The sequence below is a fragment of the Diachasma alloeum genome, unplaced genomic scaffold (assembly GCF_001412515.2).
Source record: "Diachasma alloeum isolate Michigan unplaced genomic scaffold, Dall2.0 Dall_scaffold_00327, whole genome shotgun sequence".
Taxonomy (NCBI): Eukaryota; Metazoa; Arthropoda; class Insecta; order Hymenoptera; family Braconidae; genus Diachasma; species Diachasma alloeum.
The window spans coordinates 182,744-199,573 of NW_021680466.1; the positions used below are offsets into that span (position 1 = coordinate 182,744).

The 16,830-nt window shown below is 33.9% G+C and overlaps 2 protein-coding genes across 6 annotated transcripts in view; one reads left to right on the forward strand and one right to left on the reverse strand.

Annotated features, from left to right (window-relative positions):
• LOC107040304 overlaps positions 1–10,696 on the forward strand; it is a 30,089-nt gene extending 19,393 nt beyond the window's left edge. Inside the window, exons 4-9 of the mRNA XM_015260333.1 lie at positions 1,877–2,091; positions 6,262–6,429; positions 6,536–6,741; positions 8,137–8,299; positions 8,358–8,543; positions 10,008–10,696. Of these exons, the coding sequence (XP_015115819.1) occupies positions 1,877–2,091; positions 6,262–6,429; positions 6,536–6,741; positions 8,137–8,299; positions 8,358–8,543; positions 10,008–10,211 (1,142 nt within the window). The 3' untranslated portion in view covers positions 10,212–10,696. The remainder of the gene's footprint in view (positions 1–1,876; positions 2,092–6,261; positions 6,430–6,535; positions 6,742–8,136; positions 8,300–8,357; positions 8,544–10,007) is intronic.
• Positions 10,697–15,546: 4,850 nt separating this feature from the next.
• LOC107040368 (R3H domain-containing protein 2) overlaps positions 15,547–16,830 on the reverse strand; it is a 32,635-nt gene continuing 31,351 nt past the window's right edge. For 4 of the 5 annotated variants that reach the window (XM_015260436.1, XM_015260439.1, XM_015260438.1 and 1 more), the window contains one exon: positions 15,547–16,159. In XM_015260436.1, coding sequence (XP_015115922.1) covers positions 16,110–16,159 — 50 coding nt within the window. In that variant the 3' untranslated portion in view covers positions 15,547–16,109. The remainder of the gene's footprint in view (positions 16,160–16,830) is intronic. The other variant, XM_015260437.1, reaches the window with a different exon arrangement.

Consider the following 16,830-nt stretch of genomic DNA (forward strand, 5'->3'; position numbering starts at 1 on the left):
TTCAATGGTATTTTCAGTATTACATAATTTCGGGTCCCCAATCGGCTTTAGGCTATAAGTTATTGCGCTACCGGTCATACTAAACTATGCAACTATGAAACTTGTAGAAAATTCTAAAGCTTTCTGAAAAATTCCAGGACTTTCTGGAAAATCCTAGAATATTCTCGAGTTTTCGAGAATGTTTTTGAGATTTATACAAAGTTTGAGGATAGTCTCGGGTTTTATAGAAAGTTCGAGAAATTCCTCGGGTTTTATAGAACATTTGAGAAAATTCTTTGGTTTTACAGGGAATTCGAAAGAACTCTTGAATATTCAAAAAACTCTGATTTTCTAGAAAATTCGAACGAATTCTCAGGTTTTCTAGAAAATTAGAGGATGGTTTGAGTTTTTCTACAAAATTCGAAGGAATTCTCGAGTTTTCTAAAAAATTGTTTTTTGTTCCGCAGAAATTTAAAAAATTCCTTCAGTTCTTTTTTAATTTCTGGGTTTCCCAAAGAAATTACGAAAATTCTCGGGTGTTCTAGAAAAGTCCAAAACATTGAAATGTTTTTTTTTTAATTGCAGGAATTCCCAAAAATCCTGGTATTCAATTTTCTCTTTGGTTTTACAGAAAATTCCAGGAAATTCTCAGATTTTTTAAACAATTTGAAGAAATTCTCCGGTTTTCGAAAAATTCGAGAAAATTTTCAGTTTTACAGAAAATTTGAGATAATTCTTTGTTTTTACAAGGAATTCGAAAAAACTCTTAAATTTTCTAGAAAATTCGAACGAATTCTCAGGTTTTCTAGAAAATTCCAAGGAATTCTCGAGTTTTCGAAAAAAAAATTTTCTCCAATTGAGCAATTCAATTTCGAATTTTGATTGACTAGCTGTGTGGCCGGCTTCACCCGCACCGAGAGAAATATTCAATAAAAATTACGTATCTTTTCCGTAATTCCGGAGCGAAATGTGGTTGTAGGAAATTTGACGGAACTGTCACGGAATTTTTCCAGAGCGTTCCGTAATTTTTAATTGAATCTCCTGTGAAAAATTACGATACCGTCACTTAAGTTTTCTGAGTCAATTCCGTAATCGGTGAGCGAACTGTGAGTTCCATAATTTTTACTGAACATTTCTCTTCGCCCGAGCAGAATAAAAATTGAAGACCAGGATTTTTGAGAATTCCTACAATGAAAAAAAAAAACCTCAATGTTTTCGACTTTTCCAGAACACTCGACAAGTCAAGACAATTTTCGAGTTTTCCAAAGAAATTGAGAAAATTCTCGCATGTTGTTGTAGAAAAGTTCAAAACATCGAGGTGTTTTTCTTAATCGCAGGAATTCTCAAAAATCCTCGTATTCAATTTTCTCTCATTCTGCCCTGGCGAAGTCGAGCCACCCGGCTAGTTATCTCAAATATTTCCAGAGGAATTACACGTTTGACATTTTAAAACCCAATAAAGTAATTTTTTGCTCAAGTTCACGATAAAGAAAGTATCATCCTCATTGCGTAATTACGATGGAAGTCATCTCGACAATGAAACACCAGCCTCGAGAGAGTAAAACCGGATGTCGTGACAGCAGTCGTGTCTTCTCCTTTCAAAACTTTTTATTTTATTTCTCTTCTGCAGAGTCAAGTTCACGACTGTCTCATCATTGTGCCTCACCGACCAGTGACCAACCATTTTATTACTCTTTGTGTTGATGTTTGTATGTACTCATATGGGTTGAAGAGAAACAACTTTGTTCTCAACTTTTCCCCATTCAACTCCATTTCAGCATTCTATCTCACTTTCTCCACTTTTTTTCGATCAATTAGCAGACGGCCTTGAGTGCGGCAGATTGTGTTACTAATTGCCATTTTTAATTTGTGTATGTGTGTGTGTTTTTTTTTGCAGCGACTGCTGCGGTTGCAAGTACCGTGCGGATCGAGTGTGCGAGTGAATCGATAATAGTTCACATATCCACGGAGGGAAACACCGTTTTCCATGGGCTCGTGTATCCTCGTGGATTATCGAAGAATAGCTCCTGTTTGCAAGAGTTCAGGAGTGAGCCTGCACCGATAACTTATCATCTGCCTCTTAGATCGTGCAACACCATGCCTACAGAACTAGTGAGTTGAAAAATTAATTAATCATTGACATTATTGCGTGCAGTATTAAGGATGTACAAGTAGGGGAGAATGGGGCAAAATGAAACAGTCGAAAAACCACTCTTTGATGCGATTCAAGCAAAAATAGTACATTGTGCCCCTAGGGAGTTAAAGTATTTTAAAAGTATTTTAAAATGTAATTTGAATGACGCTGAATATTCATGATTTTTTCCAATTTTTTTCACGCAATTTAATTGACAAATTTGATGATTGAAAATGGTTGAATCTATAGTGTGAAAATTATTATTCTTTTTTTTGCTTGAATTGCGTCAGTCGTTTTTTGGCTGTTTCTTTTTTCCCTCTACTCTCCTCTACTGTGGCTATTTTTTGGCTGAATTTAAATCTTCATATTGTACACTTGGAAAACATTTTAAAAAGTGGAGAAAAATATGAAAGTTCATTTTTGGAGGATTGATGATATAATAAAAAAACTGCAATTTTGTAAAATTGCGAGCATTTCTAAAAATAATTTATAAACAATCAATTTTACACCATAAAAATCATTTATTCGGAATCGTCACCAATTTATTAATATTTAGAATTTTACCAGAAGTCGATTTCATGCCTTTAAAAAAAGGGTTCCGAAAATTTAAACAATTTCAATTATTTATTTATAAACAACGAATGTTAAAAAAAAATCTGTGCAAAATGTAATTTGAATGACGCTGAATATTTAGGCTTTTTTCCAATTTTTTTCACGCAATTTAATTGACAAATTTGATGATTGAAAATGGTTGAATCTATAGTGTGAAAATTATTATTCTCATCAGTACTCCCAATAATAAAAAAAAATTAGTAAACCAAAGTTGATGAAGAAACATTTTTTTTTGCTTGAATTGCGTCAAAGAGTCGTTTTTTGGCTGTTTTATTTTGCTCTACTCTCCTCTACTTCGGCTATTTTTTTTTCACTGAAATGCTTTTGTAGTTTTATTTAAACTTTGCAGATCTGAATTTAAATCTTCATATTGAACAGTTAGAAAACATTTTAAAAAGTGGAGAAATATATGAAAGTTCATTTTTGGAGGATTGATGATATAATAAAAAAACTGCAATTTTGTAAAATTGCGAGCATTTCTACAAATAATTTATAAGCAATCAATTTTACACCATAAAAATCATTCATTCGGAATCGTCACTAATTTATTAATATTTAGAATTTAACCAGAAGTCGATTTCATGCCTTTAAAAAAAGATTTCCGAAAATGTAAACAATTTCAATTATTTATTTATAAACAACGAATGTTAAAAAATAATAATAATTCTGTGCAAAATGTAATTTGAACGACGCTGAATATTCATGATTTTTTTCCAATTTTTTTCACGTAATTTAATTGACAAATTTGATGATTGAAAATGGTTGAATCTATAGTGTGGTCTGTACCAAACTGTAAAAGATAGTCGGATATTCATAATCAGATGAAATTTTTTGTCTTGAATTTGTGTTGTTGGTTATTCCCACGGAATTTTCATAACTGTATATTTGACCACTGTGAGTTGAAAGAAAGATGAAAAAGCAATATCAAATTTTCCATACAATAAAAAATGAAATAGTTTTGATCTGAGGTTACTCGGCTCCAAGCACCTCTGCTGGCTCCAATGCCGTTATGTGTTATTGCATTGGCTCGTTACGTGGCAGAACCAAGCCTGAGTTTAGAATTCAGCCATATATACTGAGGGAAGGGATTTTCTTGGCGTAATGCGATAACTGGACCGTTATGTGACCGTAGTTGGTGCTACCGAGTGTTCATTGCCTTCTTCAACTACCGAAATGCAGTACCTCACGTAGGGTGAACAGTCTAATTGTGGAACACTCAAGGCTCTTCGGAGGTTCAGACAATGGTTTAAAAATGAACTATCGTTTGAAAAAATATTTAAAAAATACTGGTCGATTCCAACTTCAGTGGATTTCAGAAAAAAGTGAAAAAACATTATAAAATGAGAAATAATCGGGAAAAATGAAAAATTATGTTCAAGTCCAAAAGAGCTATTACGGAACACATTTGGCAAATATGGAACATCGTGCGCCCAATTACGGAACATTAAAATTGTGAGACGGGAACGATCAGGAACCCGGAGTAATAAGGATATTTTTGTAGAAGAAGTCAACAAGTTCAGATTATAATTGAAAATTGGAATTGTCATGCTAATTTTATGATTCAAAGAAACTCTTACTAGTGAACAAACGTAAAAATGGCTAATGTCGATCACATGAACACGTAACTCGACTTTCTTCGTATATGAATTTGTCAGAATAATTTAACAAGGAATAGAAACATAAATGTCATTATATTTTCAACTTATCAATTATTTATATACTTTTGACTGAACCACTGCGGCAACTGCTAAACGAAAATATCAGTGTTCCGTCGATTGGAAATGCCATGAAAACCCAACCCAAATGGCGGAACACCCATATATTTGTGGAAATAAGAACTTTCTATATATATTTGTGGAAATATCGACTTGATTTTTTAAAAATCGATTCGACAGACATAAATATTCCGCATATCTGGCAAAATATTCAAGTGTTCCGTTAATTGGGGGGTTCCGCAATCGGATTGTTCACCCTATTTCAATAGTTTTGTTAGGAAAAATTGTCTCAATGTCCCTTTCTCTTTTACGTTCTTCGCATTTCGCTCTCTCCACAAATGTTTCGCAATTCACTACGGATGATTCAAACGGACGTGTGGGGAGAGCGAGCCTTGGAGGAATGAAATAAAAAATGAGAGGCGTTGGATTTGGCGAGGCACAAATATCTAAACAACGTTGAAATCTGCCAAAGTCCTTGAGATATAACAACAGGGAGAAAGAGTTTGAACTCGAGTCGTTCGTTTACTCCTCATTGGAGAAACTCAAAACGGACTGTAGAGGCTAGAGGGAGGGTCTCAAGGTCCCCGGCACAGAATGTGCAACTTCTTTGTCCTGTCCCTACATCTCCACTGACTGGTTCCCAAGTCCTCCCCTGGCATTCTTGCCTTCAAGTTCAGAAAACAATTTCTCAACTCGTTCACTCATGAAAAATTCACACCCCACATTTTTTCTCTCTAGTTTTAGTATTCGTCTTCATGAATAATGGAGTCACGGTAGATTTACTTGTAGTGAAGACCATTATCTTTCAAGAATTGAATCGTGTTGCACATGAATTATGGAAATTCACATTTTGAAAGAAAATATCTTTTGTTATCTTTGCTGTTGTCATTCCATATTTCCAAGTTTTAACAAATAATTCATCTTGTGAAAGCTCTTAACCCCCATGAAAATTGAACAGTAATAATAAATCGTGCTGTAAAATTGAAAGCTGTTGAGGAAGAAAATTGCCCACTAAAAAATCTATTTTATTCAAGTGGGAGGGACTTAACTGCACTATACGTATGTGCATTTACAGTCGCTGTTGAAGGCAAGGATGCAGCACAGATTGTGGGTATCCTTGCAGAGGTCGCGAGTGGATGGGAATCACACAAGTTCATTGGCCTTAAGTCACTCGTTCTCAGTCCTCTTCATTCCTGTTTTATTTATATTTTCCTTGCCTTTACCCTACGGCGAAACAACGTCCTGGGGTTCGTTGCCCGGTCAGTCGCGGTACTAGAATCGCGGAAATATTTAACGCCTCATGAGAGGCAAAAAATCAAATGAAATTATGGGAGATGAGTTGCTGAAAGAATAATTCAACCGTAAACTTGTCGCTCGAGATTTTTCCCCCGGTTCGAAACATAATTGTTATAGGCAACACCAGTGAATATCATGAGACATTCTCCCTTTTGCTTCCGGAAAAGCAAAAGGAAAAATGAGAATGTCATGAAATGTAAAGATGTCATGTTTTTATTCTACGAATTTTTCGGCAAATTTTTATAAATCTTGACAGAAAAAGGACTAAAGCTGAAGCTAAGAATCTGAAATTCCGTCACATAATTGGTATTACTTTGGAGCACTTCTGGGCGCAATCGGTCAAGTAGTTTCTGAGATACAGCAATTTCTCAAAAAACTTTTTTTGTCATGCCGGCCGTAAGGCAGCGTTTCATACGCCCAAAAAAAACTTTTCAAAAATCTTTTTCTCTAAAGAATCACACATCGTCATTTCATCGATTATTTCCGCCTCTGAGGGCTCATTTTCAACTTGTTTTCTGTTCGCAGGAGGATGGTGGAATCGAGTATTTCAATACAATAGTGGTCCAGCCTCATTTGAAACTTGTAACGAATCAGGGCCGGGGCTTCCATGTTCGATGCCGTTATCAAACTCGAGACAAGATCATTACCAACGATCAGACCCGCGTTGCCATGTTGCAATCGCTGCCGTTACAGGTAAACTACAATTTGGAGATCCAAATAAATGTTTCCATCTTCATAACGGAATCTCTCTCCAACGTGTGTGATAGACCCTTTCCCTTTAACTGTTTTAATTTCTTAGGCAATGGCTCCGATGCCTGGCTGCACCATGAAAATATTCTCTGGTGATCCGACTCGTCATCATGTCGCCGAGAATGTGAAAATAGGAGATCCATTGACACTTGTTATCAGTATAGATAAACAGGACATGTTTGGATTGAAGATTTCTGATTGCATTGTCAGAGATGGACTTGGATGGGGTGAGCAAAGGCTCATCAACGATGAAGGGTAAATATACCGCTTCAACAAAATTCGGACGTATTCGACTTCGAAAACGAAACCGATCCCATCTTATAGATATTTTAATGCTGATTTTGAATTTGAATTTGATTTTGAATTTGAGTTTTCGAGAAAAAAATGTTGAAATGTTGAGGAATAGCTAAAATGAACAATCTGAAAAATTTGTAAAAAAATGAATTTGGACGGAGTTCTCCCCAAAAAAACTATGAATTAATGAAAATGCGATTTGTTTGGTGGATTCGATTTCATCCCAATTGTTTGAGTCAAAACGAGTGAAAAAAATCCTGAAAAAGCCCCAATTTCATGATTTTTCTTGTGAAATCAAATAATCGGAAGTTGATTGCACACACTTTGATGTACGCCAATTTCAAATCTATCTAGACACGTGTGTTAAGCTCGACTTGACTTAACATGAAGTTTGAAGATGCCTTTTCTGCAAGGTAACCGGTTAATTGCTCTTATGAGAAGTCACTCTCAATTGTGGAGAGGTTTAGTTGCTGAAATAAAGTTGGAAAATGAAGAGATTAACGCACAAGGTTAACACACGTCTGTAGATAGATTTGAGACTAGCATGCAGCAAAGTGTGCGCATCCAACTTCCGGTCTTTTAATTTGACAAGAAAAATCATGAAATTTGGACTTTTTCGAGATTTTTTTCACTCACTTCGACTCAACCCACTTGGATGAACCCAAATGCACTGAATAAATTGCATTTTCATGAATTCATTGTATTTTTTCTGGCAAAAACTGAATCCCAATTAATTTTTTGTATAAATTTTTTAAATTGCCCTTTACAACACTTGAACATGTTTTTTCACGAAAACTAGACGTGCTAGAAAGATTTTCCCGAGAAAATTTAAATTCAGCAGGGATGACCAATAATATTAGATTTTGACAATGTTAAAAAGGTATTATCTCTTTATATTGTTCAAAGTTTAACTATATTTAACAAATTTAAAATATAAAATTTATTAACTAAATTTTCCGATTGATGGTGAATAAAATATTTGATAATATTGAAATATAATTTTTTAGTTAACAAGCTAATTCTAAATCTAGGTACTTGATTTTCGATTATCCAAATAATCGTCAATCTTCCTACCTAAATTATTGGTCAATAGAATATTGCAAAATTTGAATGTACAAATTGATGGTGACTTTAATATTTAAAATTTTCCAGATTTATGTTAAAAATTGACAACTTCACAATTTTGCGGTAATTATGATTGATGAATATGCCTCTCCCTGAAAATCAGCATCAAAATATCTATAAAATGGAGTCAGTCTCGTTTTTGAGGTCGACGACGTCCGAATTTAGTCGAACCATGAATTCAATTTGAATAAATTTCAACTTTTTCATTCACATTATGGGTATTGATTGCAGATGTCCAGTTGATGGTGAAATAATGGGTCAATTCACGTACAGCGAGGACAAAACAGAGGCACGAGTGAATTTTCAAGCCCACAAATTCCCTTACACTGCCTCTGTCTACTATCAATGCAATGTGCGACTCTGCACAACACATAGCGGCGGATGTTCAGATACGGTAATGATTGTTTTTTCGAGGAATATGTCAAGTTATTAAGAAGAGCGGTTTATTTTAGCCTCCGGAGTGCAATGAAGTAGGACGACGAAAGAGAGAGGCAACAGGTAGAGCCATTGATGATAAAGATTCAGTGGGATTCGATGGTACCCCAGCAACAATTGAGGTTTACAGTGGATTGTACGTTAATGAGGCGTCCGATCTTGGGGGAAAGACCGATCCAATTGACGATGTCTTTCGAGAAAGGGTAAATACATCAAATTCTAAATGATCATCTTCTTTAAAGGGAGACTACCATGAGTTTTTAAATTCGCAGGCGTGCACTGAGAGAAAAACGACAAAGTTCTCAAACAAGTTTCACTTGTGCCGAGAAAATCGTTTTTTAAAAATTATCAAAAAAGGATTTTTTTGTGCCAAACATGCGGAGAGTGCGCTGGAATGAAAAATTTTTGTTGCAAAAATAGATTTAGTAGTTAAAAAAAAATTGCATTCTCTGTACACGCAAGAAATGTCATTTCTAGCACTACTCCTTCGTTATTCGATACTCCCATACGTATTTTGCTCCCGAAAAATTTTTGTTTTATGCGAAACAAGGGATAGTAGCTTTTCGCTTCGACTGTCTAATATTCACAGACAAGAAATGAACCCTTAAGTGAAACAATAATAATGATATGATAGCAATCTTGTAACTTAGGCACAAAATATTTGTTGATAAATTTTCCTCTATATGAGATATTTTCATCCTGAAAAGGCACCGTCTGGTGGGAATTATCCGCCTCTTGAGCCAAACATTTCGTTGCGATTGAAAGCAGAACAATTATTCATGTTTGAGATTTTCAAATTCGAACCAAACAAATTCTTTTCTGGCAATTTTCAACTAGCGATTTTGTTTGTCCAAACAAGGACTTGTTTGACGCCGTTTTCGTTTTTCTCTCAGTGTGAGATTTATCATACATCGATTATATGTCTAAAAACGATTAGTTAGTGGAAAAAATGAATTTTTTGCTGTTCGTTTGCCCCGTAGACGCTTAGAAAGTTTGAAATATGGGATTGTAAATTGAATATTGAGCATATTTCTCTAAATTTCATAGAAGAGATTTTCTATTAACCAAATAATCGTCAATCCTCCGAACTCAATTATTGATTGATAAAATAATTCGGAATTTGGATATTTAATTGATGACTAATTTGATAATTTTAACTGATGAGGACTATCAGCAATTGACTTTTTCAAAACTTGACTTTATTTCAAATTTATGATTCTGCTGATGTCTGTCGAAAAAATTCTTTGGTTTTACGGAGAATTCGGAAGAACTCTTGAATTTTTTATAAGATTCTCAACTCTTCTGGAAAATTCAAAGGAATTCTCGGCTTAAAAAAATTGTTGTCGTTCCAATTGAGCAATATAGTTTCAAATTCTAATAAATTCGAAAAAGAGAAAATTGAATACCAGGATTTTTGAGGATTCCTGCAATCAAAAATAAGCATCTCAATGTTTTCGACCTTTTTAAAACACCCGAGAAGTCAAGAAAATTTGAGAATTTTCGAAAGAAAATTGAAAAAATTCTCGGATGTTCCCGAAAAGTTGAAAACACTAAGGTGTTTTTTTTTTAATCGCAGTTCTCAAAAATCCTGGTATTCGATTGTCTCTTATTATGCCACACAGCTAGTCTTAGGGAATAATTATTTAATTACAAAATTATGATTTCAGACAATCAACGATAGCGATGCAATTTGCATATCCCAACGTAGCTTCGCCATTGGCATTGCAATCGCTGGATTGATACTGATGGCAGCAGTGGTAGCAGCAATTTTAGTACTTCTAGCTAAAAGACGTCACAAGAACGTATCCACTACTGGCTCCTCCATCTACAGTGGCCCCTATACAAACACTGCCTACAGTCATAGCAGCTGAATAAATATTCCCATATTCTAATCTCCCTGATCAATTCAAGTAATCAAAGAATATTTTTAAAATCTACAGACTCAACATTTCCATTTTCCAAACTGAAATTCTTGTTTTTAGACAAATTTTTAAAAACAAAATTTGATTTTCTGTTATTCTCTTGCTCAAGCTTTGCCTTGCATTAATACTCCTCTAGTGCCGTCAATGAAAAAAATGGGGGAAGAAGGTGAAGATCTTAGTTTTTATACAGCCCAGTCGAATGGCCGTTCTTACCTCTGTTAACAAGAATATTATTTTTTAGTAATTGATTTATTCATTTGACTTTTTTCCTCTGGTCTGGGCTCGAGTATCCTCATTGAGGAAGATATCTTGTCTTCATTACGATAAGGCTTTTCAATTGATTAGGTCAATTAGATTGGGAAAAACAATCGAGAAAACGATACTTTAGTTGTTTTTTCCAATTATTTTTCCCTCATGAAACTGAGACAAAAAATTATTTTTAGATAGAGAAAATGGAAGAAATTTGGATTTTTTTCTGTTTTCAAAGCGACAAAAAATTTATTAGTTTAAAAAAATGGAAATTATTGCCATTTCGCCAGCGTGAATAATTATTTGATAAAAAAAATAGATTAAAATTGTAATTGGGGACTCAATGGGTGATGGGTAAATCAGGTCATTAATTACTGCTTTAAAGATTAAAAATGTGAGGAATAATGGAAGAGATTTTCAATTTTTCCTCCATTTTTTCTTTTAATAGGATAAAAAGTGCAATATCAAGGAGACAATATGAGTGGGAGGACCACAACCTTGACGTTGGTTCACAGTGACATTGGAGATGAAATAAGTAAATTGGGAGGTGAATTTGTTTTTTTGGGTTTTTAGGATTTTTGAGAAGGTGAGGGGTGGTTACAGTCAGTTAAAAATCTTATAATGTCGCTCTGTACCCTCGTCAACCACTTTATGTAGCATTCAATGACTATTTTTTGTAAATAACGAGGTAATAAAAATATCATTCCTATCTTTGATGATTGTTAAAACTGTTCTTCTTTCACCCAATATTCGAGAGATGTTTTTGACCCGTGAGCCATACGGGATTTTGGTTACCGGTCAAAATAACACCCGTCAATTTCAACGAAGAGATTCAACACATGCATAATCAACACTTGACAATTTAACATACACAAATTTAACATGTGCGTAGTTGTGTGTGCGTGTGTTTTTTTTTCGCAGATCCGTCAAGTTGGCAGTCCTAGCTTCTCAAATCTAGTCCAAAATTTGCACAAAATTAGGCGCTTTTTGGGGCCAATTTTGTTTTTTTGGTGCTCTTATAGGATTTCTCAAAATTGCGTTTTTTCAGTTTGAGCATCAAGTTAGCATGAAAAGTGGGGAAGAAAGCGATTTAAAAAAATCAAACCTAGGGGATAATTAAACGCTTTTTAGGTGCTCTCGGATACTGGAGAGAGCTTTTTTCTCAAGGGTTTTAGGAAAAATGCCTACGCACGACAGTGGACTTTTGTCACACCCCGTGTCGGGCCTGTCCCGACCAAAAACCTCACCTCGTAATTCAATAGCGAAGTGGTAAAACGCGTTAAGTCAATTTTAATTATTGGCCAGCTTTCAATGAATATCTCGGAATCTAAGGGAGATGGCAAAATTTTTATTATAACCTTTTTTGTAGAGCCGATTGAGACCTACAACAAATATAATTACAAAAAATTCGCTATCTCCCTTAGGCCCGGTTGCACTCGCTCCCCTTAACGAAAACGTCAGATAAGAAAAAAAGTAAATTTGGATGTTCGACGGATGATTTTACCCGGGAGAGTATCTCAAATTTATCCCAGGAACAAAAAATAAAATTTAATCCCAAGGCTAAAGCAGTGTTAATTCAAAAGGGGCTACAGGATGAATAAAAAATTATTCTTCGGGTCAAATATTAAAAAATTATGACCCCTATGATATAATTGACCCCGAGGATAAATTTTACCCTGGGGTTTATTTGGATAACAGGGCTTGGTGCAACCGGGTCGAAGATTCAAAAATATTCCTCAAAAACTCAACTGGGAGATAAGTCGACTTAGACCGTTTTACCACTTCGCTACTGAATTCTTCTGACCTTTGATTTTCTCGTTAAGTATTACTTCGCAAGGGAGGTTTAAGCTTTTTTGCTCCTTCACTTTGTTTCCATCTAGTGTACGTCCCCCTGTCTCACTAAGGTGTTGGGTGTGGGCAGGGGGATCCAATAGATTCGTCTATTCTGCAGCTTTGTGTGTGTGTTTGAATTTGGAGATAGTAATTGAGGGATTAGTAACAGGATCACTCAGAGTATTCGACTAGTTGGATCATCGGAGTAATTGAAATTTGAATTAGTATTTTCTTGGGAGTTGATTTCAAAGAAACTGTGAAGTGTCGTGTAGTGTGATATTATTTTGTTGTGATTTGTTTAATTGTGATTTGATATAAATTTGTTGAATTTGCCAATTTACTGATTCATGTGTTCTCATTTATTGATGCAATTCATTGTATTGTTGTTCATATTTTTTTGATTTTTCAGGAAATGAATTCCCATGCGAAAAGTAAATATTTATTGATTTTCAAGACTGTGTTGATAATTGCGTTGAAATTGTGTCGAATTTGTTTTTGAATTTACGTGTTTCATTTTGACATGTAATCGGGATTTTTAATAATTTCATGAGATGAGGGAATTTTTCTTTCAATTGCTTTAATTTTTTCTTTTCTTGAAAATATGAATAATATTTATGTATATAATATAACAAGAGATATAATTAGACAAATATCAGTATGTTCATGAGTCCCGCATATTTAATATTTTATTATATTTTCGTCAATATTTCATTTTTTTTCTAATCCATTTTCGCCGGATCGTTATAATCCCGCAACTTTCTTTCTCAGTTATAATTGTATATTTGTTTGCTGACTTTTCATGAAAAATAGTTGATTCGGTGAATTGAAAAAAGAAGAGACGCTGAATCGATGTTACATCAAAAATAATCCTTTTTCTCGTGAGGCAAAATGAGGAAAATTCTTGTTTTTTTCCCTTATACATTATATACTTTTTCGTTTGTTTCTATTAATCTGTGCGAAAAAAATAATTTTATTCTCATTAGGAACATGAAATACATTCATCGTCGAACTTTTCTGTTCTGCCTATATATTTATATATATATTTTTTTGTTTCATTGAGATTTTTTAATTTCGATGCAGCTGCCTAAATTTAACAGTATGTTGCACAAATAGACATTTCATTGAGAACATCAGAATAAAACTTTGCTGGAAGAATCGAGTGTTCATTAATTCTTTGAATCTCAATAAAATTTATAATTATGCAACAATCTGCCCCTAAATCCCTAAACTTTAATTATGCAAAATTTATCCTCATAACAATATTTTCCTCCTCTACAACAATGCAATATTGTTTTTTCATGTGTCAAGAAAAAAAGCCAGAGTCCGAATTATTTACAATTTCTAACAAAGAGAAAAAAAAATGTTTTAAACTTGCATCCTGTTGCATTGCCATTGCCAATATGAAGGAATAATAAGGAGACATTTGATGAACTAAAATAGTAAAACTGATATCAATAAAATTTCACTGAATTTCCTGAGAAAAATGTAAAAAAACAAGGCGGAATGCGACTTAATCCTAAATTACCCGCAGATCCTGTTTAATCATTATTTCTTCCATAACTAATGCAATAAATTATTTCACAACTTTTCTTAGACATTTCCGGCGGTGAGCGAAGTGAATTCATTGAATGAGCATTTCTTTTCTTTTATTTGTGTTTTTGCTTTCTCCCCACTGCACACGACAACATTATGACCTTGAAATTGTGATATTTAATGACATCATCGATTAAGACATACGAACTAATATTTTTCATTTTCCTCGTTCAACTGCTAATGTTCTATGCCCATTTGATCATTTGAAAAATGAATGTTAGAAAAGAGATGGGGCAAAACGGATTACCATTATCGATGGTCAGGGAAATTGATGATTCTATTCACTAAAATTTCATACAGTTGACTCTACTATTGAAGAAATTTTTGGGAATAACGGAGCAAAGTAGATTTGACTATAATAAATAAAAACTGACACTGAAATGGGCGATCATGGAAAAAAAGACTATTATAGTCGACCACAAAAACAAGACTGTCCCCATTTTATAGACATTTTGATGTTGATTTTGAATTTCGTTGGAAAAATGTTTTTAGCACGTCTAGTTTTCGTGAAAAAAATGTTGAAGGGTTGAAAAGTGGTTGAAACAGGAAATTGAAGGAAGTTTTTCCCAGAAAACATACAATGAATTAATGACAAAGCAATTTGTTTAGTACATTTCGGTTCATCCCAATTGGTTGAGTCGAAGTGAGTGAAAAAAATCTCGAAAAAGTCCAAATTTCATGATTTTTCTTGTATTGGTTGCGCACACTTTGATGCATGTCGATCTCACATCTATCCACACACGTGTGTTGTGTCTAGACCTTGTGCGTTAATCTCTTCATTTTCCGACTTCACTTCAGCAACTAAACCTCTCCACAATTGAGAGTGACTTCTCATAAGGGCAATTAACCGGTTACCTTGCAGAAAAGGCATCTTCAAACTTCATGTTAAGTCAAGTCGAGGTAAACACACTTGTCTAGATAGATTTGAAATTGGCGTGCATCAACGTGTGTGCAATCATGAAATTGGGACTTTTTCAGATTTTTTTTCACTCGTTTTGACTCAACCAATTGAGATGAAATCGAATCCACTAAAAAAATTGCATTTTCGTTAATTCATAGTTTTTTCTGGGAAAAACTACGTCCAAATTCATTTTTTTTCAATTTCTCAAATTGTTCATTTTAGCCATTTTTCAACATTTTAACATTTTTTGTCTCGAAAACTAGACGTGCTGAAAAAATTTCTGAAACGAAATTTAAAATCAGCATTAAAATATCTATAAGATAGGATCGATTTCGTTTTCGAGATTGAATACGTCCGAATTTTGTCAAGCCGTGTTATCAATCAATTAATAATGTTCATCATTAAAAATAACGAGGCACACAAATATTAAGTACATATCCATAACTCGTCAGAAGCGTTGTTGTTTTCTTGTAATTCACTTTTTTCTTCATTATCTGGATGGATTCTCATTAATTATTAGTATTCTCTAGTTGTTTTGTTCAATCAAAAATTTGCAAAAAAAGAATCATATGTTTACTAATTAGATAGTTTTATCTATCAACTTTTATCTTTATTATGATGAACTAGACATATAGGACTAGATACTGATTACATGTACGTTAAAAAGTGAGAAAAAAAATTGATTGGGTAAACGCAATCAGTAAACTATTAACGAGGTTTAACTGTTTATTGTTGTATAATAAAAGTTAATTGGCCTATTTTTCTGTCTTATCACCACTTTGATATCACTAGAAACTGTTTATTTTCCTCGAATGATAATTAAATTTTCATGTTCATCGACTATTGCAATCAAATATAATCAACATATTTTCATTAATTCATGTCAGAGGACAATTCAGAATTTATTTGGCCTATTGTAGATTCGTTTGTTGATAAAAAAAAAAAAAATTATGGCAAACAATGGGGGAAAAAATGTGAAAGAATTTCGTAACTGTTAATACATACGAATAATCGCTCATCGTTTTCCTCACTCTTATCTTTTCCTTCTCGTTCATTATTCTTCTATCTTTATCGTACAACTTTCGTTATCTCTTTAAATATTTCGCACTTCATAATTATTTATAACATTATTTAATTCCTCTGGGTATCCTGCCTCAGGTTAATCACGTTTTACTTTGTACGGTGTTATTACTGCTTCATTTTTTTTTTCACGGTTTGGTTAATTTTATCGTTTAAAAATTCTTCTTACGGTGACTCGGTGATCTCATTGGCTAGTAGTGTGTCACGTGGTTTCGACGGGTGATTGTCACCTTCACGGTCCCTGAAAGGGGGTGATGTCGATTAATTAGTCATCAATGAACATCCATTTCAGTCTCTGGAGATACTGATGACAAATTTTCATGGGAATCTCTCCAAAAATATGATCCAAGAAATTATCTAAGCAAAATAGGTCACATGAAGCCAGACACAAACGTCTAATAATCGAATACATGGGCTTACAAAAATATCAAATAAGTACACTGAGAGAAAAACAAAAACATTGTCAAGTTTTGTTTGGGCCAACAAAATCGCTAGTTGAAAATTGCCAAAGAAGAATTTGTTTGGTTCGAATTTGAAAGTCTCAAACATGAATAATTGTTCTGCTTTCGACAGCAACGAAATATTTGGCTCAAGGGGGGGATAATTCACACCAGACAGTGCCTTTTCAGGATGAAAATATCTCATACAGAGGAAAATTTATCAACAAATATTTTGTCCCTAAGTTACAGGATTGCTATCATATCATTATTATTGTTTCATTTAAGGGTTCATTTCTTGTCTGTGACTATTAGACAGACGAAACAAAAAACCACTATGCCTTGTTCCGCATAAAACAAAGATTTTTCGGGAGCAAAATACGTATGGGAGTATCGAATAACGAAGGAGTAGTGCTAGAATAGTATTTTTCTGTACTGCTTCTCACGATTTCTCGTCTGGGAATTGGTATTACAT